This window comes from Terrapene carolina, unplaced genomic scaffold (assembly GCF_002925995.2).
Source record: "Terrapene carolina triunguis isolate 2854851 unplaced genomic scaffold, T_m_triunguis-2.0 Scaffold233, whole genome shotgun sequence".
In the NCBI taxonomy this organism is placed as follows: Eukaryota; Metazoa; Chordata; order Testudines; family Emydidae; genus Terrapene; species Terrapene triunguis.
In genome coordinates, this window is record NW_020664584.1 from 12497409 (window position 1) to 12522634 (window position 25226).

At 50.2% G+C, this 25226-nt stretch overlaps 1 protein-coding gene across 1 annotated transcript in view; it reads right to left on the reverse strand.

The window, feature by feature from the left end:
- Positions 1-20298, reverse strand: part of FAM83C (family with sequence similarity 83 member C) — a 35261-nt gene extending 14963 nt beyond the window's left edge. Inside the window, exons 1-4 of the mRNA XM_029912594.1 lie at positions 20107-20298; positions 19906-20010; positions 5422-5934; positions 1685-1849 (exon numbers count right to left, since the gene is read on the reverse strand). Of these exons, the coding sequence (XP_029768454.1) occupies positions 1685-1849; positions 5422-5934; positions 19906-20010; positions 20107-20298 (975 nt within the window). The remainder of the gene's footprint in view (positions 1-1684; positions 1850-5421; positions 5935-19905; positions 20011-20106) is intronic.
- Between the last annotated feature and the right edge of the window lie 4928 nt (positions 20299-25226).

Consider the following 25226-nt stretch of genomic DNA (forward strand, 5'->3'; position numbering starts at 1 on the left):
AGGAGGTGATAGTACCACTCTACTCAGCACTGATTAGGCATCAGCTGGAGCATTGTGTCCATTTTTGGTATAAAAAGGATGAAGAGAAACTGGAAAGAATCCAGAGGCGAGCGACAAAGATGATCAAGGGGATGGAATGCAGCCACATGAGCAAAGGCTGAAGGAACTGGATATGTTTAGTTTGGAAAAGAGGAGATTAAGGAGGATATGATAGTGGTCTTCAAATACTTGAACAGCTGCCAAAAAAAGATGGAGAAAAGTTGTTCGCTCTTGCCACGGAGGGCAGGACAAGAGGCAATGGGTTCAAACTACAGGATAGCAGATTTAGATTAAATCTCAGGGAAAACCTCCTAACTGTAAGAAAAGCAGGACAATGGAAGAGATGGCCTTGGGAGGTCCTGGAATCTCCTTCGCAGGAGGTTTTCAAAAGGAGACTGGAGAGCCATCTGTCTTGGATGGTTTAAATTCAACAAATCCTGCATCTTGGCAGAGGGTTAGACTAGATGACCCCCGCAGTCCCTTCTAGCCCTGTGGTTCTATGATTAAGTCAGTTATTCCTTTAGGGGATTAATATGCCAGTTTATTATTTTAAATAGTTGTCCAGACACTTCAGCTGAAACATACTGGATTAGATAAAACAATAAAACAAGTTTATTAACTACAAAGAGATCGATTTTAAGTGAATACAAGTAATGAGGCATAAAAGTCAGAAATTGTTCTAAGAAAATAAAGATAAAATGCTTACTAGTGCCTAATTTAACGAAAACTATATTAGATTCAAAGCAAAGTTTTCTCACCACATGTTTTCAAGCAGTCCTACTGACCAAACTCTTTAGGTGAAGGCCCATCCCCCAGAGATAAAGGGCTGCTTCCTTTGTCTCCTCAGGTGCAGTTAACATGATGTGCAGGGAGAGAAAGTGTGGTGCCTTGGGGTGTCTGCCACTTCTTTTTATAGTCCTGTCCCTGCTTTGAGAAGCATTTCCAGCTGGAAGCAAGGCAACAGGCAGTCTGCGTGGAAGGAAACTCCATGCTGTTTCTTTGCTAAGATGTAGATTTTTGTACCTGCCCCTTTCCTGCCAAAGAATGGCCACTGAGGCCAGGTCTATGCCACAGACCTATATCAGTATAACTATGTCGCTCAGTGCTGTGAAAAATCCACCCCCGAGCAATGTAGTTATACCAACCTCACCTCTCACGTAGACTGCACTGTGGGGGAAAGCCTCTCCCGTTGACATAGCTACTGCCTCTTGTGGAGGTGGATTAACTATGCTGACGCGAGAAGCTCTCCAGTCAGCGTAGTAACATTTTCACTAAAGTGGTGCTGCTGCGGCATTGTATGTGAAGACAAGCCCTTAGCAGGTAATGGTCCATCCGCCTTGTTTAAGCCTGCCTGAGGTGTCAGCTTGCCCTCGGTCTCTGAGGAACTGGTTTAGCCACTCCTCAGACTTATCTGGAAAACATATTTTTAGTCACTTTATGTTTATAACTTCACATATAATGCTGCTATGTGCATTTTGCCATGATATTATTGATCAGCAAATTATGAGTTTTTAAATGATACCTCACAAGGCATACTTTGTATAAATATTATTACAATAGGGTGTGTGAACACAGGGGTATATTCTGTCATACATATCAATTGCATTAACTTTGTACACCACCAAAAGAAATGCTGCAAACTTACTGGGAAATGGTCCTTAAGACTCATTTTACTGCACATCTCTATAAAATACTTTAAGTACTTCTCATCAAGGATCAGGTAAACAGAGACACGTCGTCTGCTTGAAGCTTCCATCAGGTCACAGAGTATCTCCATGTCTGTGAAGAGATCCATGACGACTGCTATCACCTAGCCAGAAAACAAACAAGAAGTCCCAACTGAAGGAGCATTCCTAGATGGACATGGTTGTGGCAGGCAGCTTCCCAGCCGAAAAGGGGAGGAAGCAACACCTCAGAGACCTGATCGCCATAAAGTGTAGGGACTCAGGGCTGATGTACACTGGAAAGTTATGTTGACCTAGCTACATCACTCATGTAATTAAGCCATGTAACTCCTAGTGTAGACAGTGCTAGGCTGACAGAAGAATTCTTCCATAGATCTAGCTATCACCTCTTGGAGAGGAGGATTTATTACAATGATGGAAGAACTCCTTCCATCGCTGTAGTAAGCATCTACGCAGCTGTGCCATGCTAATGTTTCTAGGATAGAGGTACCCTTGGAGCACTAAATAGTGGAGTGCCAGGGGACAGGTCCTAGCACCTCTCTCTATACACATGGAGGCAGGATGTTGAGGGCCTCATACAGGGCTGCAGGTTGTTGCCAAACCTTGACCGTCTTTCAATTCCTAATAAGGAACCTGGACTTGGTATCAGGGAGAGTGAGCAGCAGGGTGGCAGCATTACCATGCTCATCCCTACAGTATACTTAGGACCGCAGCATAGTTTGGCTAGAAAAACTGTGAGAAAATTCAGAGGGACCTAACCAAGGTAAGGGAATGGGTAGCATGGCAGATGACATATACAGTAATGACAATAGAAAGAACAATTTGAATTGCTCCTACATGTTGTAGGGTTCTAAATTAACTGTAACCCACCAGGGAAAAGACCTGGGCACCATTACATGAAGAGCTCAGCTCAACATGCCTTGGCAGCCAAAAAAGAAATAAAACATTAGGGTGCATAAGGAATTGGATAAAAATAATATGGGAAATATCATGCCATTCTATAAATGAATGGCACACCCATCCCTGTGTTAATATGTGCAGTTCTGGTCACCCCATCTCAGACACTATGTGAGCAAAGAATGAAGGCTTGGGAAAGAGAAAGAGATTGAAAAGACTGGGAATATTTAGATTGGGGGGGAGGGACAGCTCAGTGGTTTGAGCATTGGCCTGCTAAACCAAGGGTTGTGAGCTCAATCCTTGAGGGGACCATTTAGGGATCTGGGGCAAAAAATATATATATATAGGATGATTTAATTGGGGATGGGTCCTGCTTTGAGCAGGGGGTTGGACTAGATGACCTCCTGAGGTCCCTTCCAACCCTGATATTCAATGATTAGGAAGCAGACAAATAAGAGGGAATGTTAGAGATTTATAAAATAATGAACAACTTGGAGAAGGTGAATTGGGTACTGCTATTTACTCTGTCTTGTAACACAGAGAAAGGGGATACCCAATGAAATTGAAAAGCACAATATTTAAGACAGATAAAAGGAAATACTTTTTACACAATGCGCAACTAGCCTGTGAAACTCATTGCCATAAGATATAAGGACATAAGAATGGCCCTACTGGGTCAGACCAAAGGTCCATCTAGCCCAGTATCCTGTCTTCCAACAGTGGGCAGTGCCAGGTGCCCCAGAGGGAATGAACAGAACAGGTAATCATCAAGTGATCCATCCCCTGTCGCCCATTCCAAGCTTCTGGCAAACAGAGGCTAGCGACACCATTCCTGCCCATCCTGGCTAATAGCCATTGATGGACCTATCCTCCATGAATTTATCTAGTTCCTTTTTGAACCCTGTTATGGTCTTGGCCTTCACAACATCCTCTGGCAAGGAGTTCCACAGGTTGACTGTGTGTTTTGTGAAGAAATACTTCCTTTTATTTGTTTTAAACCTGCTGCCTATTAATTTCATTTGGTGACCCCCTAGTTCTTGTGTTATGAGGAGTAAACAACACTTCCTTATTTACTTTCTCTACACCAGTCATGATTTTATAGCCCTCAATCATATTTCCCCTTAGCCATCTCTTTTCCAAGCTGAAAAGTCCCAGTCTTATTAATCTCTCCTCATATGGAAGCCGTTCCATACCCCTAATAATGTTTGTTGCCCTTTTTTGAACTTTTTCCAATTCCAATATACCTTTTTTGAGATGGGGCGACCACATCTGCACACAGTATTCAAGATGTGGGCATACCATGGATTTATATAGAGGCAACATGATATTTTCTGTCAGCCTTCTTTCTAGGCAGTGTTCCCTCAGGGGTTGTCAACCTTAATACCAAGCTCGATCAAGGCATCCAGATCAACTGGTGGCTCTAGTCACGCCAGTTTATGTTTGATCTCATCTCTGAGGCTGAGCCGGAAGTGGTAGCTGTGCACAGCCGCATTCCATACATGTCAGCTATCAGACACCAGAACTCCAGGGCATAAGTAGCAATTGGCTGGTGTCCCTGCCACAGGGTTTGGAGTGTGGCCGCATGCCTATGGCTCAGGTCAGCAAAAATTACTGCTGGGGCTTGAACAAAGTCCTCAGATTGGTTCAGGAAAGGGCTAGATCTTTCCAGGAGTTGGGAGGCCCAAGCCAACACCTCTGCAGTCAGCAGGCTAGTGCTAAGTCCCACCCAAGTGTGGTCAGTGGAGAAGGTGGGGAGGGATGGCAGGTGCAGCAGGAATAGGAACCGGCACTGGTCCATAAAACTTGGAACTGGCTGAGGTCACCGCCAAACTTGTCTGTCAGGGGAATTTTAGGTTCCTGAGAGGGGAGTTACAGGCGATGCAACGTGCCTGCAGTGTAGCATTCTGCGCCTGCAAGGTGTCTACCTGCTGTAGTAGGTTTTGTATGGCACCCACTATCTCTGAGAGAGATGCTGGCCTTAGTGGGATCCATTCCAGTAACTGACCCATTCCTACTTCCCTTCTTTATCTCCTTTTTGGTTGGGCTGCTCAGTGTCACAGACTGGGACATGGGCCAGTCATGCCTAGTGGTTAGAGCCAGAGTCAAGCTACAGGAGTCAGAGCTGAGGGTGAGGGCCAGGGTCAGGAACCAGGAGTCAGAAACTGAGCAGGGGAGCAGAGCTGGAGTGGGCTGGAGCAAGACGAGAACAAAGCAGGCACAGGAACAATCACAGCTGTGGGTATAAGCATTGAGCAACCACTGGCCAAGTGCTACTGCGGGGCTTAATAGTAGTCCTGGAAATGCCTCTCAGCCAATCAGGTGATCTGGCTGATTAGGGGTTTCAGCCATGGTTAGCTAGATGATCCTAGGCCCAGGTATAGGCCCTCATTCTTGTGCCCTCCCTCCTGCCCACAGGATGGATAAGCCCTGGCCCAAGCCCCCGCTCCCGGGATGGACAAACCCTAACCCTGCACCCATGGATTGGACCCCATGGTCTTAGGCACTATGCACACACATGATACATAGACAGTTTCTACCCTAAAAGACTCAGAGTCTACGAATATGGCTGTAGAAAGCAGGAAGGAATCTGAACTGGGCTAGGTGAGGGGCACAGGTGGCTATACAGTTGGGCAGCATATGTAGCAGTCACAGCGCTCCAGCTGCCCAGACATTGCCAGGCTTGTAGCGTATGCAATAGTGATGACAGCAGCCAGGACTCAGAGTCCCTTACAGCTGTGCTCCATCCTGTGTGCCTGCATTCATCCCAGCTCTATCGAAATGGGGGGAGTTCTGTACATACCGTTTTTGCCCTGCTGATCAGGCACCGGAGTAAATCCTTGATGCTGTTGGCCTTGTTTCTCTGGAAATACACACTGGCTTGAGTTTGGCCATACTCTGTGGCAAGTGGTATCACTGGCCAGCCCAGCTCCAGCTCTGGAGGCTGCATGTCAGACAGGAGTGGGAAGTAGGTACCAGAGCTTAGTTCAGAGAGAAGGGAGGCCCTGTCCTCAGAGTCTCCCTCTTTGGGCTCGGTCTGATGCCCCTTCCTTGCATTAGGCTCCAGGATACTCTGGCTTCTATGCTGGCTCATGTAGTCCATGTCTAGGGGGGAGAGAAATGGCAGCTCCTGTTCCTCAACGATGGCTTGCAGATAACCAGGCTCCCCCTGCTCCAGAAAGGCATCCACAGCCAGCCTGGCTGTCTCACTGTGCTGCAGCACCAGGGGGATGGGCTTCCTCCACCACAGCTTCTTCAGCTCCTCCAACCGACTCCGCAGCGGTCCAGACACGCCAGGACTGTCCCCAGAGCCCCTCTGGAACCGGGACCCGGCCTGAACATGGTGGCTGAACATGAGGACAGCTGCTGATGCTAATCCTCCAGAGGTTCTGTCTGTTGTGTTCTTCGGCAGCTGGCTCTGCCCCTCTCTTCCAACACTTTGTCTCTCTCTAATTTTCCTCAGCTCTTTCACAATGGGTTTCCCTGGGGCTGTGGGACTTGAGAGATCAGTGCACTTAGTTACTTCCTCTCTAGGGTTGCCAACAGTTCCTTAGGAGAAGGGACGTCCCTTATTTCTTCATCTCTGCACACCAAGATTGGGAGTTGCTGAGTGCTGCAAAAAAGCAGCAAGAAATACCCCTGGCGAATGTAGGTGAGTCCTGCTTATTAATTATTAATAATAATATCGGGAGGGGCGGGAGGGGCACTAAGAGAACAGCCCCTTATTTTTGAAATACAGCATTGGCAACCCTACCTGAGTCTGCGTTGTCAGTTACTGCTGAACATCCCTCCACTCCGGGGGAAGAGGTAGTTTTCAGCAATCCTTGCTCTCAGTTTTGTTGGCTGCAGACAAGTTTTTGTGCCGTTGTGATTCTCAGTGTCTGGCTTGTCCCTTCCAGATGGATTCAAGAATTAATAGGCACTTCCTCCTTCCTGCCAGTAACCGATTGCCGATATACTTCCTCATGTACTGACACCAGGCAGGTTTCTGCTCTCACCTCCGTTTGTCTATCAGCCAGGGTGCAACCTGCCGGGTCAGGTCCTGTGCTCAGAGTGGAATGCACATGTTGAATCTTGTTCCAAACCAAACATGTTTCTCAGTGGTAATTATTAAAAAATGCAAATATCACAAGCAATTAACGATAGTCAGCCAGTCAGCAAACACAGAGGAGAAGGCCACTTGCTCATGATCACGTTGTCTGCCTGAAGCACCACAGTCTCAGAACAGCACATGCCTTTTATGCCATAAACCCTGCAGAAGCAATAATTCACAACAGACATGCGTTTTTTTGGTATCTCCCCAAATACACATCTTGGGGGCACAGAAGCCAAGATGTCTGAGAATGTCTGTTTCTCATGCAGTGCTAGACCAGCAACACTATGCACATTATGGGTATTTTCAGTGCTGTGTTGAGCCCAGTCTGCCTGTGGTATTAGGGAGCCTTTAATACAGGGGGGACACATCAGGAGTTGTCACTTTGTACTTTGCACCCCTTCCCTGGTACTGAATGGTATGTGTTACTGGTACATGCACTGCACAATGTTCAGGAAGAAAAACTCTGCACAGGGGAGGTGATTTTCAGCAAGTAGGTGCATGTTCGATTGCACAACTGCTTTGCGTGTGCGCTCCCAGAACTGAATGCAAACAGTGGAGATTTGCGCTGGGCATGGCTAGCGTGTAGCCAACTCCCCAATTTGCACATGCACATTGGGTCATCATCATCATCATAGCAGCTGGTAGCACAGACCGCATGTAACGTTTTTCATCCATAGATGTCAAAGTGCTTTCCAAGGGTGACAGCAGTATTATTATCCCATTTCCCAGAAAGGGAATCTGAGACCCAGGGAGGCAAAGGCCAACATTTCCAAACTCAAGGGCCATCATGGTCACTAGGGACTGACAGGATCAGCACTTCTGAGAATCAGGCCATGTCATTTTAGGCAAGTTTTAATACAAATACACTTTTAAGATGAGTCATGAGGCTGGATTGTACTCACTGACGGGCGGGAGGCGCACAGATTCTGAAGTGCTGAGTAATATGATTCTCCTCCCAGTCATTATCATAGCAAAGTACTTTACTTCCATTTGATTTGCTTTGGGGGTGGGGTGTGCATGGTTTCTGTTAATGAAGCTGTTGCATGGCCATTGCTCAGAAAGCTATGGCTTGATGCCAGCCATGTTCAGCCTGCATCTAGCCTTCCAGTGCAGGCTCAGATCATGGAAAAGGCTGTGGTGACACAAGTCTCCCAGTACTGTATCTGGCTCTCATGAGGTTCCCTCACCATGGGTGGCAACTCCTGCTGGCCGTTGCGGGGATTAGCTCTGCCAGCCAGTGCGCCCGTTCCCGGTGGTGACTCTCCCATCATCATCGCTGCCTTTGTGACTGGCTGGGAAGTTTAACTTCAGTGTTACCCACCAGCCTGGGAGTATCTGCTCTCCTTTTGGCAGCCTGCCCTGACCGTGGCATTTTCAGGGAGGGCTGCCCCAGGCACACCGGGTGATACCTACCTCCAACTATGGCCTACATAACACAGAAACATAGCCTAAACAGACACTTTGCAATGCCGCTCAAAGTCAGAGACTCTCTACACTGGTGGACACAACCCAACAATGTGTGTGTGGGGGGGAGTCCCTTTCACACAGACTCCACCTTCAATGATTCTTACAACTGATGCCTCGTTGATAGGCTGCGGAGCCCATGTACAGCACCACACAATTCAGAGCAGGTGGTCTCCCTCCAAGACACTGTTACACAGAAATCTCCTGGAACTGTGCGCGGTTCACGTGTGCTTGCTCTTCCAGCCCTTAATCAGGAACGAGACTATACGGGTAAGGATGGACAACATTGCCTGAATGTTTTATATAAACCGGCAGGGAGAGGCAAGGTCACACTCCCTATGCACCAAACCCACGAAACTATGGAACTGGTGTATCCAACACAATGTCAGCATATCAGCCTCGTATCTCCCAGGTTGTCAAAACATTACAACACGCTGAGCAGAGAATTTTCTCAGGATCACGAGTGGGAACTAAACAACATAGTCCTACAGAACATATTCAAACACTGGGGTCACCCATCCATTGACATCTTCACGACATCCCAGGATGGCAAATGCCGGCAATTCTGTTCGAGAGCAGGGCTGGGGCCCCAATCCCTGGGAGATGCCTTTCTTCTCAAATGGGATGCACTTCTGCTAAATGTGTTTCCTCTGATCCCCCTGTTATCGAGGTTTATACACAAAATATGAACCGACAAGGGCAAAGTCATCTTGGTAGCCCCCGCTTGGCCCAGACATACTTGGTACTTGTACCTGTTGCGGATGACGGTATGCACACTTCACACTCTTCTACTTCGGGCAACCCTTCTATCGCAGGATGCAGGGAAGAAAGGGGCAGTTGATAGTAATTAATATAAATGAGAAGTTAATAATTGTAGAAAATTGATAAGCGAATAAAAGGAACACAAGAAGAAATCTGCGGCCAGCAGAGTTAGGGACAGTAAGAAAGAATTTTTTTAATATATTAGGAACAAAAAAAATCCTGACAATGATATTGGTCCACTACTAGATGGAAATGGTATAATTATCAATAATAAAGCAGAAAAGGCAGAAGTGTTCAATAAATATTTCTGGACTGTATTTGAGGATGGCTGCCGAGGACACCTGCGCCCTAGTCGAGTGAGCCCTCACTATTGGCGGCGGGGGTACCTTTGTGAGCTCGTAGCAGTAGCGGATACAGGCTGTGATCCATGATGATATTCTTTGGGCAGAGACAGGGCTACCTTTCATCCTGTCTGCGATCGCAGCGAACAACTGTGTCAACTTACAGAATGGCTTTGTTCTATCTATGTAGAAGCCAGGGCCCGTCTGACGTCCAGGGCATGCAACCTGCATTCCTCATCCGTTGAGTGGGGCTCAGGACAAAGGACCAACAAGTATATGTCTTGACCAGTATGGAACTGGGGGTATGTCTACACTACGAAATTAGATCGAATTAATAGAAGCCGGTTTTTTAGAAATCGGTTGTATACAGCCGATTGTGTGTGTCCCCACATAAAATGCTCTAAGTGCTCTAGTCGGCGGACCACGTCCACAGTACCCAGGCTAGCATCGACTTCCGGAGCATTGCACTATGGGTAGCTATCCCACAGTTCCCGCAGTCTCCGCCGCCCATTGGAATTCTGGGTTGAGATTCCAATGCCCGAATGATGCAAAACAGTGTCGCGGGGGGTTCTGGGTACATGTCGTCAGGCCCCTCCCCCTCCGTCAGAGCAACGGCAGACAATAGATTCACGCCTTTTTACCTGGGTTACCTGTGCACACAACATACCACGGCAACCATGGAGCCCGCTCAGCTCAGCTCACCGTCACCATATGTCATCTGGGTGCCGGCAGACGTGGGACTGCATTGCCACACAGCAGCAGCAGCTAACTGCCTTTTGGCGGTAGACGGTGCAGCATGACTGGTAGCCTTCATTGGCGATCTGGGTGCCGGCAGCCGTGGGGCTGGCAACCGTGGGGTTGCATTGCACCAGCCCCCTTGCCTTTTGCCTTTTGGCAGTAGATGGTTTATTACGACTGGTAACCGTCCTCGTCGTACAGCAGTGGCTGTCAATCATGGGCACCTGGGCAGTCCTATGGAACTGTTTTGATGAAGATGGTTATCAGTCGTAGTATGCCATTTTCTGCCACGCGCCCTGTTGGCTCATCGCACGTTAGCTGAGTCTTCCCTGAGCAGCAGATCGTGCATTAGGCCTGAAGGCTAACTGCCAAGCGCCCAGTACTTGCTGCCAAGCACCCAGAAAATGCTGAGGGCTATCAGTCATGCTGCACCGTCGTCTTAAGATGTAAAAAATAGATTTGTTCTGTATTCATTTCCTTCCCCCCTCCCTCCGTCAAATCAACGGCCTGCTAAACCCAGGCTTTTGAGTTCAATCTCTGAGGGGAGGGCCATTCTGTGTGACAGTTGTTTGTGTTTCTCCCTGATGCAAAGCCACCTTTCTTGATTTTAATTCCCTGTACCTGTACGCCATGTCGTCACTCGCCCCTCCCTCCCTCCCTCCTTCCCCGGTCCGTCAGATACTAGTTTCGCGCCTTTTTTCAGACCAGACGCCATAGCTAGCACTGGGATCATGGAGCCCGCTCAGATCACCGCGGCAATTATGAGCACTATGAACACCACGCGCGTTGTCCTGGAGTATATGCAGAGCCAGGACATGCCAAAGCAAAACCAGGACCAGGCGAGGAGGAGGCGATTGCAGCGCGGCGACGAGAGTGATGAGGAAATGGACATGGACCTAGACCTCTCACAAGGCACAGGCCCCAGCAATGTGGAAATCATGGTGTTCCTGGGGCAGGTTGATGCCGTGGAACGCCGATTCTGGGCCCGGGAAACAAGCACAGACTGGTGGGACCGCATCCTGTTGCAGGTGTGGGACGATTCCCAGTGGCTGCGAAACTTTCGCATGCGTAAGGGAACTTTCATGGAACTTTGTGACTTGCTTTCCCCTGCCCTGAAGCGCCAGAATACCAGGATGAGAGCAGCCCTCACAGTTGAGAAGCGAGTGGCGATAGCCCTGTGGAAGCTTGCAACGCCAGATAGCTACCGGTCAGTCGGGAATCAATTTGGAGTGGGCAAATCTACTGTGGGGGCTGCTGTGATCCAAGTTGCCAGGGCAATGAGAGACCTGGTGATATCAAGGGTAGTGACTCTGGGAAACGTGCAGACCATAGTGGATGGCTTTGCTGCAATGGGATTCCCAAACTGTGGTGGGGCCATAGACGGAACCCATATCCCTATCTTGGCACCGGAGCACCAAGCCACCGAGTACATAAACCGCAAGGGGTACTTTTCAATGCTGCTGCAAGCCCTGGTGGATCACAAGGGACGTTTCACCGACATCAACGTGGGCTGGCCGGGAAGGGTACATGATGCTCGCGTCTTCAGGCAGTCTGCTCTGTTTCGAAAGCTGGAGGAAGGGACTTTCTTCCCGGACCAGAAAATAACCGTTGGGGATGCTGAAATGCCTATCGTGATCCTTGGGGACCCAGCCTACCCCTTAATGCCATGGCTCATGAAGCCGTACACAGGCAGCCTGGACAGGAGTCAGGACCTGTTCAACTACAGGCTGAGCAAGTGCCGAATGATGGTGGAATGTGCATTTGGGCGTTTAAAAGCGGCGCTGGCACAGCTTACTGACTCGCTCAGACCTTAGCGAAAAGAATATCCCCATTGTTATTGCTGCTTGCTGTGCGCTTCACAATATCTGTGAGAGTAAGGGGGAGACATTTATGGCAGGGTGGGAGGTTGAGGCAAATCGCCTGGCCGCTGATTACGCGCAGCCAGACACCAGGGCGGTTAGAGGAGCACAGCAGGGCGCGGTGCGCATCAGAGATGCTTTGAAAACGAGCTTTGTGACTGGCCAGGCTACGGTGTGAAACTTCTGTTTGTTTCTCCTTGATGAACCCTCCGCCCCTCCCCCACCACCCGGTTAACTCTACTTCCCTGCAAACCAAACCACCCCACCCTCCTCTACCCTCCCCCCTTCGAGCACCACTTGCAGAGGCAATAAAGTCATTGTTACTTCACATTCATGCATTCTTTATTAATTCATCACACAACTAGGGGGATAATTTCAAAGGTAGCCCGGGATGGGTGGGGGAGGAGGGAAGGAAAAGGACACACTGCAGTTTAAAACTTTAAAACTTTAACACTTATTGCTCGGGAAATCATCTGGAGTGACTGGGTGGCCGGAGGCCCCCCCACCGTGTTCTTGGGCATCTGGGTGAGGAGGCAATGGGACTTGGGGAGGAGGGCTGTTGGTTACACAGGGGCTGTAGTGGCGGTCTGTGCTCCTGCTGCCTTTCCTGCAGCTCAACCATACGCTGGAGCATATCAGTTTGATGCTCCAGCAGCCGGAGCATCGACTCTTGCCTTCTGTGTGCAAGCTGACGCCACCTCTCATCTTCAGCCCGCGATTCAGCACGCCACCTCTCCTCTTGAGCCCGAGATTCAGCACGCCACCTCTCCTCTCGCTCATATTGGGCTTTTCTATAATCAGTCATTGACTGCCTCCACGCATTCTGCTGGGCTTGGTCAGCGTGGGAGGCAGTCTGTAGTTCTGTAAACATTTCATCACGCGTCCTTCGCTTCCGCTTTCGAATATTCACTAGCCTCTGTGAAGGAGAAAGATTTGCAGCTGGTGGAGGAGAAGGGAGAGGTGGTTAAAAAAGATACATTTTAGAGAACAATGGGTACACTCTTTCACGTTAAATTTTGCTGTTCACATCACACAGCACATGTGCTTTCGTTACAAGGTCGCATTTTTCCTCTTATATTGAGGGCCTGCCGGTTTGGTGTGAGAGATCACTCACGCAGTGCCAGGCCACAGATTTCAGCTTGCAGGCAGCCATGGTAAGACACAGTCTTTTGGCTTTTTTAACCTTCTTAACATGTGGGGATGGTTTCAAACAGTACTGCTCTCATTAACCATACCAAGCACCCGTTGGGTTGGCCATTTAAAATGGGTTTGCAATGTAAAAGAAGGGGCTGGGGTTTCCGGGTTAACATGCAGCACAAACCCAACTACCCCCCCCACCCACACACACACACAATTCTCTGGGATGATCACTTCACCCCTCCCCCACACCGCGTGGCTAACAGCGGAGAATATTTCTGTTCAGCAGAGCAGGAAGGGGCACCTCTGAATGTCCCCTTAATAAAATTGCCCCATTTCAACCAGGTGACCGTGAATGATATCACTCTCCTGAGGATAACAAAGAGCGATAAGGAATGGATGTTGTCTGCATGCCAGCAAACACCGGGACCATACGCTGCCATGCTTTGTTATGCAATGATTCCAGACTACATGCTACTGGCCTGGCGTGGTAAAGTGTCCTACCATGGCGGACGGGATAGGCAGCCCTCCCCAGAAACCTTTTGCAAAGGCTTTGGGAGTACATGAAGGAGAGCTTTCTGGAGATGTCCCTGGAGGATTTCTGCTCCATCCCCATACACGTTAACAGACTTTTCCAGTAGCTGTACTGGCCGCGATTGCCAGGGCAAATTAATCATTAATCATTAAACACGCTTGCTTTTAAACCATGTGTAATATTTACAAAGGTACACTCACCAGAGGTCCCCTGTGTGCCCACAGAGTCTTGGGTGAGTTCGGGGGTTACTGGTTCCAGGTCCAGGGTGATAAACATATCCTGGCTGTTGGGGAAACCGGTTTCTCCGCTTCCTTGCTGCTGTGAGCTATTTACATTATCTTCATCCTCATCTTTCTCGTACCCCGAACCCGCTTCCCTGTGTGTTTCTCCAGTGAGGGACTCATAGCACACGGTTGGGGTAGTGGTGGCTGCACCCCCTAGAATGGCATGTAGCTCCGCGTAGAAGCGGCATGTTTGCGGCTCAGCCCCGGACCTTCCGTTTGCTTCTCTGGCTTTGTGGTAGGCTTGCCTTAGCTCCTTAATTTTCACGCGGCACTGCTGTGCGTCCCTGTTATGGCCTCTGTCCTTCATGGCCTTGGAGACCTTTTCTAATATTTTGCCATTTCGTTTACTGCTTCGGAGTTCGGCCAGCACTGATTCATCTCCCCATATGGCGAGCAGATCCCGTACCTCCCGTTCTGTCCATGCTGGAGCTCTTTTGCGATCCTGGGACTCCATCACGGTTACCTGTGCTGATGAGCTCTGCGTGGTCACCTGTGCTCTCCACGCTCAGCAAACAGGAAATGAAATTCAAACATTCGCGGGGCTTTTCCTGTCTACCTGGTCAGTGCATCTAAGTTGAGAGTGCTGTCCAGAGCGGTCACAATGAAGCAATGTGGGATAGCTCCTGGAGGCCAATAACGTCGAATTCCGTCCACACTAACTCAATTCCGACCCCCTAAGGCCGATTTTATCGCTAATCCCCTCGTCGGAGGTGGAGTAAAGAAACCGGTTTAAAGGGCCCTTTAAGTCGAAAGAAAGGGCTTCGTCGTGTGAACGTGTCCAGGCTTAATTCGATTTAACGCGGCTAAAGTCGACCTAAACTCGTAGTGTAGACCAGGCCTGGGAGATGACCTTGAGCTGAAAGGCTGGGTGCGGACGCAGCTGAACCTTGTCCTTATAGAAGACCGTGTAAGGTGGTTCAGATGCTAGCACTCTGATTTCAGACACTCGACAGGCCGAAGTTAGGGTGACTAGGAGGGAGACCTTCCAGGAGAGAAGCAGGAGGGAGCAGGAAGCTAGGAGTTCGAAGGGGGGACCCATGAGCCACGACAGCACAAGATTCAGATCCCAAGGGGGTACCAGACCCCGGACATGTGGGTTAAGGTGCTCCAGGCCTTTCAGAAACTGTGCCGTCATAGGGTGGGTGAAGACCGACCTGCCTTGAAATGGAGGATGGAATGCCGAAATGGCTGCCAGATGCACCTTGACTGAAGACAGCGACAGGCCCTGGAGCTTAAGGTGCAGCAAATAGTCCAGGACATCTTGTAGCGGGGCCTCTTCTGCACGGATGTGACGATCCGAGGCCCAACACATAAATCGCTTCCACTTTGCTACATAGGTAGCTCATGTGGACACCACTGGAACACTGTCATTCCTTTCCAGGCAGCAGCCAGGCTGTCAAGTGCTGCGCCGCCAGGTTTGGGTGCAGCAGATTGCCATGGTTCTGGGACAGCAGATCCAGCTGAAGAGGCAGCTGCAGGTGGGTGGCTGCCAACAGACTCAGCACCATGCCGAACCAGTGTTGACGAGGCCACGCTGGGGCCACAAGGATTCATAGATTCATAGATTCTAGGACTGGAAGGGACCTCGAGAGGTCATCGAGTCCAGTCCCCTACCCGCATGGCAGGACCAAATACTGTCTAGACCATCCCTGATAGACATTTATCTAACCTACTCTTAAATATCTCCAGAGATGGAGATTCCACAACCTCCCTAGGCAATTTATTTCAGTGTTTAACCACCCTGACAGTTAGGAACTTTTTCCTAATGTCCAACCTAGACCTCCCTTGCTGCAGTTTAAGCCCATTGCTTCTTGTTCTATCCTCAGAGGCTAAGGTGAACAAGTTTTCTCCCTCCTCCTTATGACACCCTTTTAGATACCTGAAAACTGCTATCATGTCCCCTCTCAGTCTTCTCTTTTCCAAACTAAACAAACCCAATTCTTTCAGCCTTGCTTCATAGGTCATGTTCTCAAGACCTTTAATCATTCTTGTTGCTCTTCTCTGGACCCTTTCCAATTTCTCCACATCTTTCTTGAAATGCGGTGCCCAGAACTGGACACAATACTCCAGCTGAGGCCTAACCAGAGCAGAGTAGAGCGGAAGAATGACTTCTCGTGTCTTGCTCACAACATACCTGTTAATACATCCCAGAATCATGTTTGCTTTTTTTGCAACAGCATCACACTGTTGACTCATATTTAGCTTGTGGTCCACTATAACCCCTAGATCCCTTTCTGCCGTACTCCTTCCTAGACAGTCTCTTCCCATTCTGTATGTGTGAAACTGATTTTTTCTTCCTAAGTGGAGCACTTTGCATTTGTCTTTGTTAAACTTCATCCTGTTTAACTCAGACCATTTCTCCAATTTGTCCAGATCATTTTGAATTATGACCCTGTCCTCCAAAGCAGTTGCAATCCCTCCCAGTTTGGTATCATCCGCAAACTTAATAATCGTACTTTCTATGCCAATATCTAAGTCGTTAATGAAGATATTGAACAGAGCCGGTCCCAAAACAGACCCCTGCGGAACCCCACTCGTTATGCCTTTCCAGGAGGATTGGGAACCATTAATAACAACTCTCTGAGTACGGTTATCCAGCCAGTTATGCACCCACCTTATAGTAGCCCCATCTAAATTGTATTTGCCTAGTTTGTCGATAAGAATATCATGCGAGACCGTATCAAATGCCTTACTAAAGTCTAGGTATACCACATCCACAGCTTCTCCCTTATCCACAAGACTCGTTATCCTATCGAAGAAAGCTATCAGATTGGTTTGACATGATTTGTTCTTTACAAATCCATGCTGGCTGTTCCCTATCACCTTACCACCTTCCAAGTGTTTGCAGATGATTTCCTTAATTACTTGCTCCATTATCTTCCCTGGCACAGAAGTTAAACTAACTGGTCTGTAGTTTCCTGGGTTGTTTTTATTTCCCTTTTTATAGATGGGCACTATATTTGCCCTTTTCCAGTCTTCTGGAATCTCTCCCATCTCCCATGATTTTCCAGAGATAATAGCTAGAGGCTCAGATACCTCCTCTATTAGCTCCTTGAGTATTCTAGGATGCATTTCATCAGGCCCTGGTGACTTGCAGGCATCTAACTTTTCTAAGTGATTTTTAACTTGTTCTTTTTTTATTTTATCTGCTAAACCTACCCCCTTCCCATTAGCATTCACTATGTTAGGCATTCCTTCAGACTTCTCGGTGAAGACCGAAACAAAGAAGTCATTAAGCATCTCTGCCATTTCCAAGTTTCCTGTTACTGTTTCTCCCTCTTCACTAAGCAGTGGGCCTACCCTGTCTTTGATCTTCCTCTTGCTTCTAATGTATTGATAAAAAGTCTTCTTGTTCCCCTTTATTCCCGTAGCTAGTTTGAGCTCATTTTGTGCCTTTGCCTTTCTAATCTTGCCCCTGCATTCCTGTGTTGTTTGCCTATATTCATCCTTTGTAATCTGTCCTAGTTTCCATTTTTTATATGACTCCTTTTTATTTTTTAGATCATGCAAGATCTCGTGGTTAAGCCAAGGTGGTCTTTTGCCACATTTTCTATCTTTCCTAACCAGCGGAATAGCTTGCTTTTGGGCCCTTAATAGTGTCCTTTGAAAAACTGCCAACTCTCCTCAGTTGTTTTTCCCCTCAGTCTTGATTCCCATGGGACCTTACCTATCAGCTCTCTGAGCTTACCAAAATCCGCCTTCCTGAAATCCATTGTCTCTATTTTGCTGTTCTCCCTTCTACCCTTCCTTAGAATTGCAAACTCAATGATTTCATGATCACTTTCACCCAAGCTGCCTTCTACTTTCAAATTCTCAACGAGTTCCTCCCTATTTGTTAAAATCAAGTCTAGAACAGCTTCCCCCCTAGTAGCTTTTTCAACCTTCTGAAATAAAAAGTTGTCTGCAATGCAGTCCAAGAATTTGTTGGATAGTCTGTGCCCCGCTGTGTTATTTTCCCAACATATATCCGGATAGTTGAAGTCCCCCATCACCACCAAATCTTGGGCTTTGGATGATTTTGTTAGTTGTTTAAAAAAAGCCTCATCCACCTCTTCCACCTGGTTAGGTGGCCTGTAGTAGACTCCTAGCATGACATCACCCTTGTTTTTTACCCCTTTTAGCCTAACCCAGAGACTCTCAACACTTCCATCTCCTATGTCCATCTCTACCTCAGTCCAAGTGTGTACATTTTTAATATATAAGGCAACACCTCCTCCCTTTCTCCCCTGTCTATCCTTCCTGAGCAAGCTGTATCCATCCACACCAACATTCCAATCATGTGTATTATCCCACCAAGTTTCAGTGATGCCAACAATGTCATAGTTGTATTTATTTATTAGCACTTCCAGTTCTTCCTGCTTATTACCCATACTTCTCGCATTTGTATATAGGCATCTAAGATACTGGTTTGATCTTTCCTCCCAGTTTTGTCCTGACCCTCCTTTCTCTCTGCCAATATAGCCCACACTCCCTCTCGTTTCCGACCCATCTCCCAGGTCTCCATGTTCCCCACTTACCTGCGGGCTTTGCTCACCTGTCCCCGTCGAACCTAGTTTAAAGCCCTCCTCACTAGGTTAGCCAGTCTGTGTCCAAATAGGGTCTTTCCCCTCCTCGAAAGGTGAACGCCATCTCTGTCTAGCAGTCCTTCCTCAAATAGCATCCCGTGGTCTAGGAAGCCAAAGCCCTCCTGGCGACACCATCTTCGCAGCCAGGCATTCACCTCCATGATGCATCTGTCTCTGCCCGGGCCCCTACCTTTGACAGGAAGAATCGAAGAGAATACCACCTGCGCTCCAAACTCCTTCACCCGTACTCCCAGAGCCCTGTAGTCACTCTTGATCCGCTCAGTGTCACACCACGCAGTATCATTTGTGCCCACATGGATGAGTAGCATGGGGTAGTAGTCAGAGGGCTGGATAATCCTCGACAATGCCTCCGTAACGTCTCGGATACGGGCTCCCGGCAGGCAGCATACCTCCCGAGATGAAACGTCAGGGCGACAGATGGGCGCCTCCGTCCCCCTCAGCAGAGAGTCTCCGACCACCACTACCCTACGTTTCCTATTCGCAGTGGTGGCAGCAGACCTCACAGCCTTAGGGGTACGAGGCTTCTCCTCCTTTACTGTAGGGGGTGATGCCTTCTTTCCTGTATCAAGAAGAGCATAACGGTTACCTATTACCACAGTGGGAGGGTTCGGAGCAGGGGTGGAGCACTGCCTGCTGCCAGAAGTAACCAGCTGCCAGTGTCCACCCTGAGCCATCTCCTCCTCCACCAGTGGTGTATCAGCAGTCCTGTGTACTGGGACAGCTACCTCAGCTGTCTCCACATGGACACTGTCCAGGAATTGCTCGTGGATTCGGATGCTTCTCAACCTAGCCACCTCCTCCTGTAGCTCTCCCACCTGCTGCCTGAGAGATTCCACCAGCAGGCACCTTTCACATTGGATGGTCCCCCCAGCCTGGATATCAGTAAGTGGAAATTGCAAGTTACAGTCTCTGCAAAACCACACCAGGATCTGGGCAGAAGCATCCATTCTCAGGCGCTCTGTCTGGCTACAGGCGCAGGTGGAGGAGACAGAAGCAGTGCTGGCACAGGTGTTGCGGGTCTTCCTAACCATCGTAAGCCTCCCTCTGTCAAACTCCCATCTGCAGCCCCCTGTCCGCTGAAAGGGTTGTTTAAGCAAGAAGTTTAAAGTTTTAAGGGGAATAAAGGGAAAACAGATAGAACCGGCAAGGGACCCTCGCCCCTTCCCACTCCCCTTCCAAACTCCCTTGCGAAACTCCCTGTTAGCAGCCCCTGTTCGCAAAAGCTCCCTGGTCGCTTGTGCGTGGCTTTATAAAGCCCTGGCCTGTATGAATGCCCCGCCCACTGATTAAGGCTCAGCCAATTACCAGAGGCTTCTAGGTTTCAAACCTTCCTTTGAAGCTCACAGCTTCCAACTGCCAGCCACAGCACACGGTCCCCAAAAGGGTGCTGTATTGCTCCTCCTTCACCTGGAGAACTCCCTTGCGAAACTCCGTTAGCAGCCCCTGTTCGCAAAAGCGGATGACCATGACCTTGTCTTGCTTCACCTTCAGGAGGACTCTGTGGATCAAGGGCACTGGCGGGAAGGCGTACATCAGTGCTCCTGACCACGAAATCAGGAAGGCATCCGACAGGGAGCCCTGGTCCCTGCCCTGCAGAAAGAAGAACACATGGCATTTCCTGTTCTGCCTGGATGCAAACAGGTCCACCTGGGGATTCCCCCACTTTTGGAAGATCAGGTTGACTACCTCCAGATGGAGCGACCATTCATGGCGAGATGAGAAGGTCCTGCTGAGGTGATCCGCCAAGACATTCTTGGTCCCCGGCAGGTGGGCGGCCACCAGGTGAATGGCGTTCCTCACGCAAAAGTCCCAGTGGCTGAGAGCTTCTCGACAAAGGGCCGAAGACCTGGCACCCCCCCGTGTGTTGATGTAATACATCGCGGCGGTATTGTCCATCAGGACCTGCACCACCTTGCCCTGCAAGTGGGGAAAAAAAGCCCGGCAGGCCAGGAGAACCACCCTGAGTTCCCTGACATTGATGTGGAGGGCCGGGTCAAGATGTAGCCAATGTGGGCTACACCAGCCCAGATCCTACACCAGGTGGGCTCCTCAGCCCAGATCCAAAGCGTCCGAGACCAGGGTGAGCGACGGAGATGGGGACACAAAAGGAACTCCCCGGAGCACCGACTCAGGATCCTGCCACCAGTCCAACAACAGTAGGACATGGCTCGGCATTGTGACCACTCAGTCTAGGGGGTACCTGCCACATTTGCAGAGGCCTCAAAGTTGGGCATGGCTGACCACGTATGTGCACGCGGCCATGTGGCTCAACAGTTGCAGACACGTGTGGGCTGTAGTGAGCGGGTGGGCTTGTATGTGGGAGATTAAGCCCGCCCTGGCCTGAAAATGCGCTTCGGGAAGGAAGGCCCTGGCCTGCGTGGAGTCAAGAACCACGCCAATAAACTCTATGTTGTACTGGTGTTAACATGGACTTTTCTGCATTTATCAACAGGCCCAGGTCGCTGCAGGTGGAATGCACCAGATCGAGGCTCCTTTGTACCTGCTCCAGAGACCTGCCCTTGATGAGCCAGTTGTCAAGATATGGAAAGATCTGGTCCCCCCGATGTCTGAGGTAAGCCGCCACTGGTGCCATGCATTTTGTGAACACCCTGGGGGCCGAGGACAGGCCAAAAGGTAACGCTGTGAACTGAAAATGGTGCCCGGCCACTGTGAAGCACAGGAACCGTCTATGTCCTGGGAATATGGAGACATGGAAGTAAGCGTCCTTTAAGTTGAGAGCGGCGTACCAGTCCCCGGATCCAGGGAAGGGATGATGGAGGCCAGGGAGACCATATGGAACTTCAACTTCTTGAGAGGCTTGTTGAGGCCATGCAGGTCCAGAATGGGTCTGAGGTCCCCTTTTGCCTTCGGGATTAGGAAGTAGCGGGAATAGAATCCTCTTCCTTCCATATCTCAAGGAACCTCCTCTACAGCCCTCAAGCCCAGGAGTTTCTCGACCTCCTGAACGAGGAGTTGCTCGTGAGAAGGGTCCCTGAAGAAGGATGGGGAAGGGGGGGGCAGGAAGGAGGGGCGGCCAAAAATTGCAGGGTATAGCCCCAAGCAACTATGTACAGGACCCAGTGGTCCTATGTAACCCTGGACCAGGCCGAACGGTAAGGGAAAGGGCAGTCGAGGAAAGGGCGGGAAGGATCCGGGCAGATGGCTGGTGCGTTGCTCTTGGGTGCACCCTCAAAATGAGCGCTTATGGCCCCCTTGGTGCTTCGCTAGGCCAAGCTGCGCAGGGCAGCGGGATGATGACAGGTGGCAGCGGCTAAACCTGGTGTCCCGCTTCTTTGTAGGCCCCTGATGAGGCTGCCACTGTCGCGGTGGCGGAGGAGGCCGGAACGGCTGCCTCGACATCTGAGGAACGAGTCATCCCCAGAGAGCGAAGAGTTGCCTGTGTGTCCCTAAGGCCGTGCAGCCGTGCGCCTGTCTGGTCGGAGAAAAGGCCGACACCATCAAATGGAAGGTCCTGGATAGAGGCCTGCATCTCCTGGGACAGCTCTGCAGTCTGGAGTCAGGAACTGCGCCTCATAACCACTGCTGAGGCAACCACCCGGGCAGCTGAATCAGCCGCATCCCAGGCCATTTGGAGGGAGCACCGAGCCGCCGTGGTGCCTTCCTCCACCAGAGTTGCAAAATCCTGGGCCGCTTCCTGGGACATGGAGTCTTTGAACTTGAGGAAGGAGTCCCACAAGTTAAAATTATAGCGGCCCAAGAGGGCCTGGTGGTTCACCACCCGAAACTGGAGGCTAGCTGTAAAATAAATCTTGCGACCAAACAAGTCCAACCTCTTAGTGTCTTTATTTTTAGGGGCGGAACTGGTGGGGCCCTGCTTATCCCTCTCATGGGCCGACGAACAATCATAGCGGTGGGTGGATGTATAAGTACTCAAACCCTTTCGCGGGGACAAAGTACTTTTTCTCCGCTTTCTTGGACATGGGTGGAATAGAGGACGGGGTTTGCCAGAAGGACTTGGCAATGTTCAGGGCCCCCCTTGTGCACCGGGAGTGCGACCCAGGCTGGGGTGGCTGCCGAGAGCACATTGAATAATGTGTCTGTCTGCTCATTCATCTCCTCTGCTTCGAGGGCCAAGTTCAAAGCCACCCTATGAAGCAGCGCCTGATGCTCCTTGAAATCGTCCAGTGGGCTAGCTCTTGAGGAGCCGGCCATCATTTCTTCTGGGGAGGAGGAGGAGCATGATTGGACCACGTGGGGAGGCCCGCCACTGTCTTCCCCCAACAGGGAGGGTGACCTGGGGGTGGGCACCGCCTCCTCACTCATGACGGCCACCAGAGTGTCCTGCACTGAACCCGGTGCCGACTTTGGCCTGTCGGATGCGGCGACTGAGGGCTGGTGGGAGTGGGGCAATGGCATGACAGGAACCCCCCAGGCATTCCAATAAGGCCATTGGGTCGGCCACTCGCCTTGTTGCCAGACTGGCCCCGATGCCGCAGACATGCCCTCCGGAGCCCAGTCCCATTGCTGCCTGGGTGAAGGGCTGAACTGTGCTTCCGATCTGGAGAAGTTGTCGCCCTCTGGTGACCATGGCAGGGCTGTCGAGGCCTGGGTCTGATGGCTAACTGGCACGGTCGGTGACTGGTGCCGGGAGTAGGGGAGTGGCCTCAAGGTCTCGGCTTCGGCAACCGACAACGTGACGAGGACCAGTGCCGCGGAGATCGTCTATGCCTGGGAGAGCTTAGGCGTGAAGACCGGGACCGGGAGCCTGGTACTGATGACTGGTAACAACAGACTGGAGACCTGGACAGACGCGGAGACCAAGAGCATGGCGACCTTGGGCTCTGCCTTAGCTCCGGAGACTGGTGGCGCTCGTTTGTCTTGTGCGAGGTATTACTGGAGGGCTTGCCCTCACGGGGAGCCTTAGACAGTTTCATTGCTGAACGCGGTGCTGGCTGCGGTGGGAGCTCTCTTGGCTGTGCAAGTGCCAAGAGCTGAGTGGGCATCGACTGCACCGTTGGCTTGGACCCTCTACCTGCTCCACGGAGTCGGGTCTTTTCGGGGGGAGGAACTCCCCAGGGCAGAGCCATTATGTGGGTCCGGAGTGAGCGTAAGGCCCAAACAGGGTCCTTTGCCCAGAGCACTTTTATTGGTCTTGCTCGGTGCCGTCTTATTCAGCATCTTTTTCGGCACTGGGGATGGGGAACAGTGCCGGGAGGAGCTCGGGGACAGGTACACTACGCACCGAAGCTAAAGCGCTGGGTGCCGTTTCGGGCTGAGCCAGCTCCGAGGCTGGGCATAGGGCAGCCTGCATCAGGAGGGCCCTCAGTCGTATGTTGTGTCATGTTCCCTCTGGGTCCTAGGACGAAAGTTCTTACAGATACGACAACACTCCTTCACGTGGGACTCCCTGAGGCACTGCAGACAACTATTGTATGGGTCACTAACAGGCATAGGCCTGTTACACGTGGAGCAGGGCTTAAAACCCAGAGAACGGGGCATGCCCTGCCTGGGGCAAAGTCCCCGCTGGGACCCTAACTAACTGAACACTTTACAGCTACTTAACTACTAACTAACAACAGAACTATTTATAACTGGAAGCACAAGGCTAAGACAGGAAAGGAACTGCTGGCCGCTTGCTAAGCAAGGGACAGAGGTGTTCTGACTGACCACCACGGGCAGTAAGAAGGCACTGAGAGGGTGTAGGGCCGGCAGCACCTGATATATCATGAGTGCGGCACTCCAGGGGGCACTACAGCTGGCCCTACAGATACCGCTAAGGCAAAAATCTCCGATGACCGCGCACGTGGGCGTGCACACACCTACAATGTAATCAACATGAGCACTCGAAAAAGAAGCTGAGTTAGTTACTCAAAACTGTTAAAATACAACAATAGACACCCATTCAGTGCTCTGGATGCCTGTCTCAAATTTAAAACGAGACCATAAGGAAGGATTGCCCATAAATATATCCATTCCAGCCCGCCCCTCCCCAACAGCCTTGGAGAACGGGGGGGGGGGGGGGGGGGTTAGGATGGGCTTTGCAGTGCTAACATACCCGGGCTCTGGAGCAATCTCATTGGCAGAACAGTTCACTGGCTGCTGGTCATCACTGTCACAATGCCCACCAGATGCAGAACCAGCCAGTGGAAACATGAGGACTCTCAAGGGCTCCTCACAACAAGGCAGTATGTCTGCAGGAAGGACTAGCCTCTGGCTGGTTCAGAATTATGGTCTCAAGTGGATTAGGTCCCGGGAAAGAACAAGAGAGCTTACCCTCCCACTTGGAATGAAACCATGCACTTTGAGGACAGCGACAGCTCAAGTGAACAAGAATGTGGGGCTTTGATGTGTAGGTCTTCAGACTCCTTCCTTCCTGAAGGTTGTGATCACTATGAGCATGAGCTCAGAGAAAACTCTGGGTGCTGATGAGAAGCCAAAAGGGAAAACTACACACTGAAAACGGTCCTGGCCCCGGCAGAAACAGCAGAATCTTTGGGGAACTGGGTGGAAGGTCACAGCTAGCTCATGAGTGCATGGAGCTTTTTGCTCTGCATGCTATGAGAGCCGAGTCCTGGAGGGAACCACTCAGACCATGGTAGCTTTAATAGAAGAGACAGAGGTCTTATTTTTTTGAGGAACTGTTCCATGCACATGTCCATCTATATTCATAATGGAGGTGGCATCTTCCATCATAACAACGCTCTTTCTGGTGAGCCTGGATGCAAAGATATATTGCAAATATGGTGTGTGTGTGTCTTATTGGAGTTTATACATCTGAGAGTAAGGGAGGTTAAGGGATCTTCTGTGCTCAAGGGAAAAGCCACTCCACATCCTTTATCCGCAGA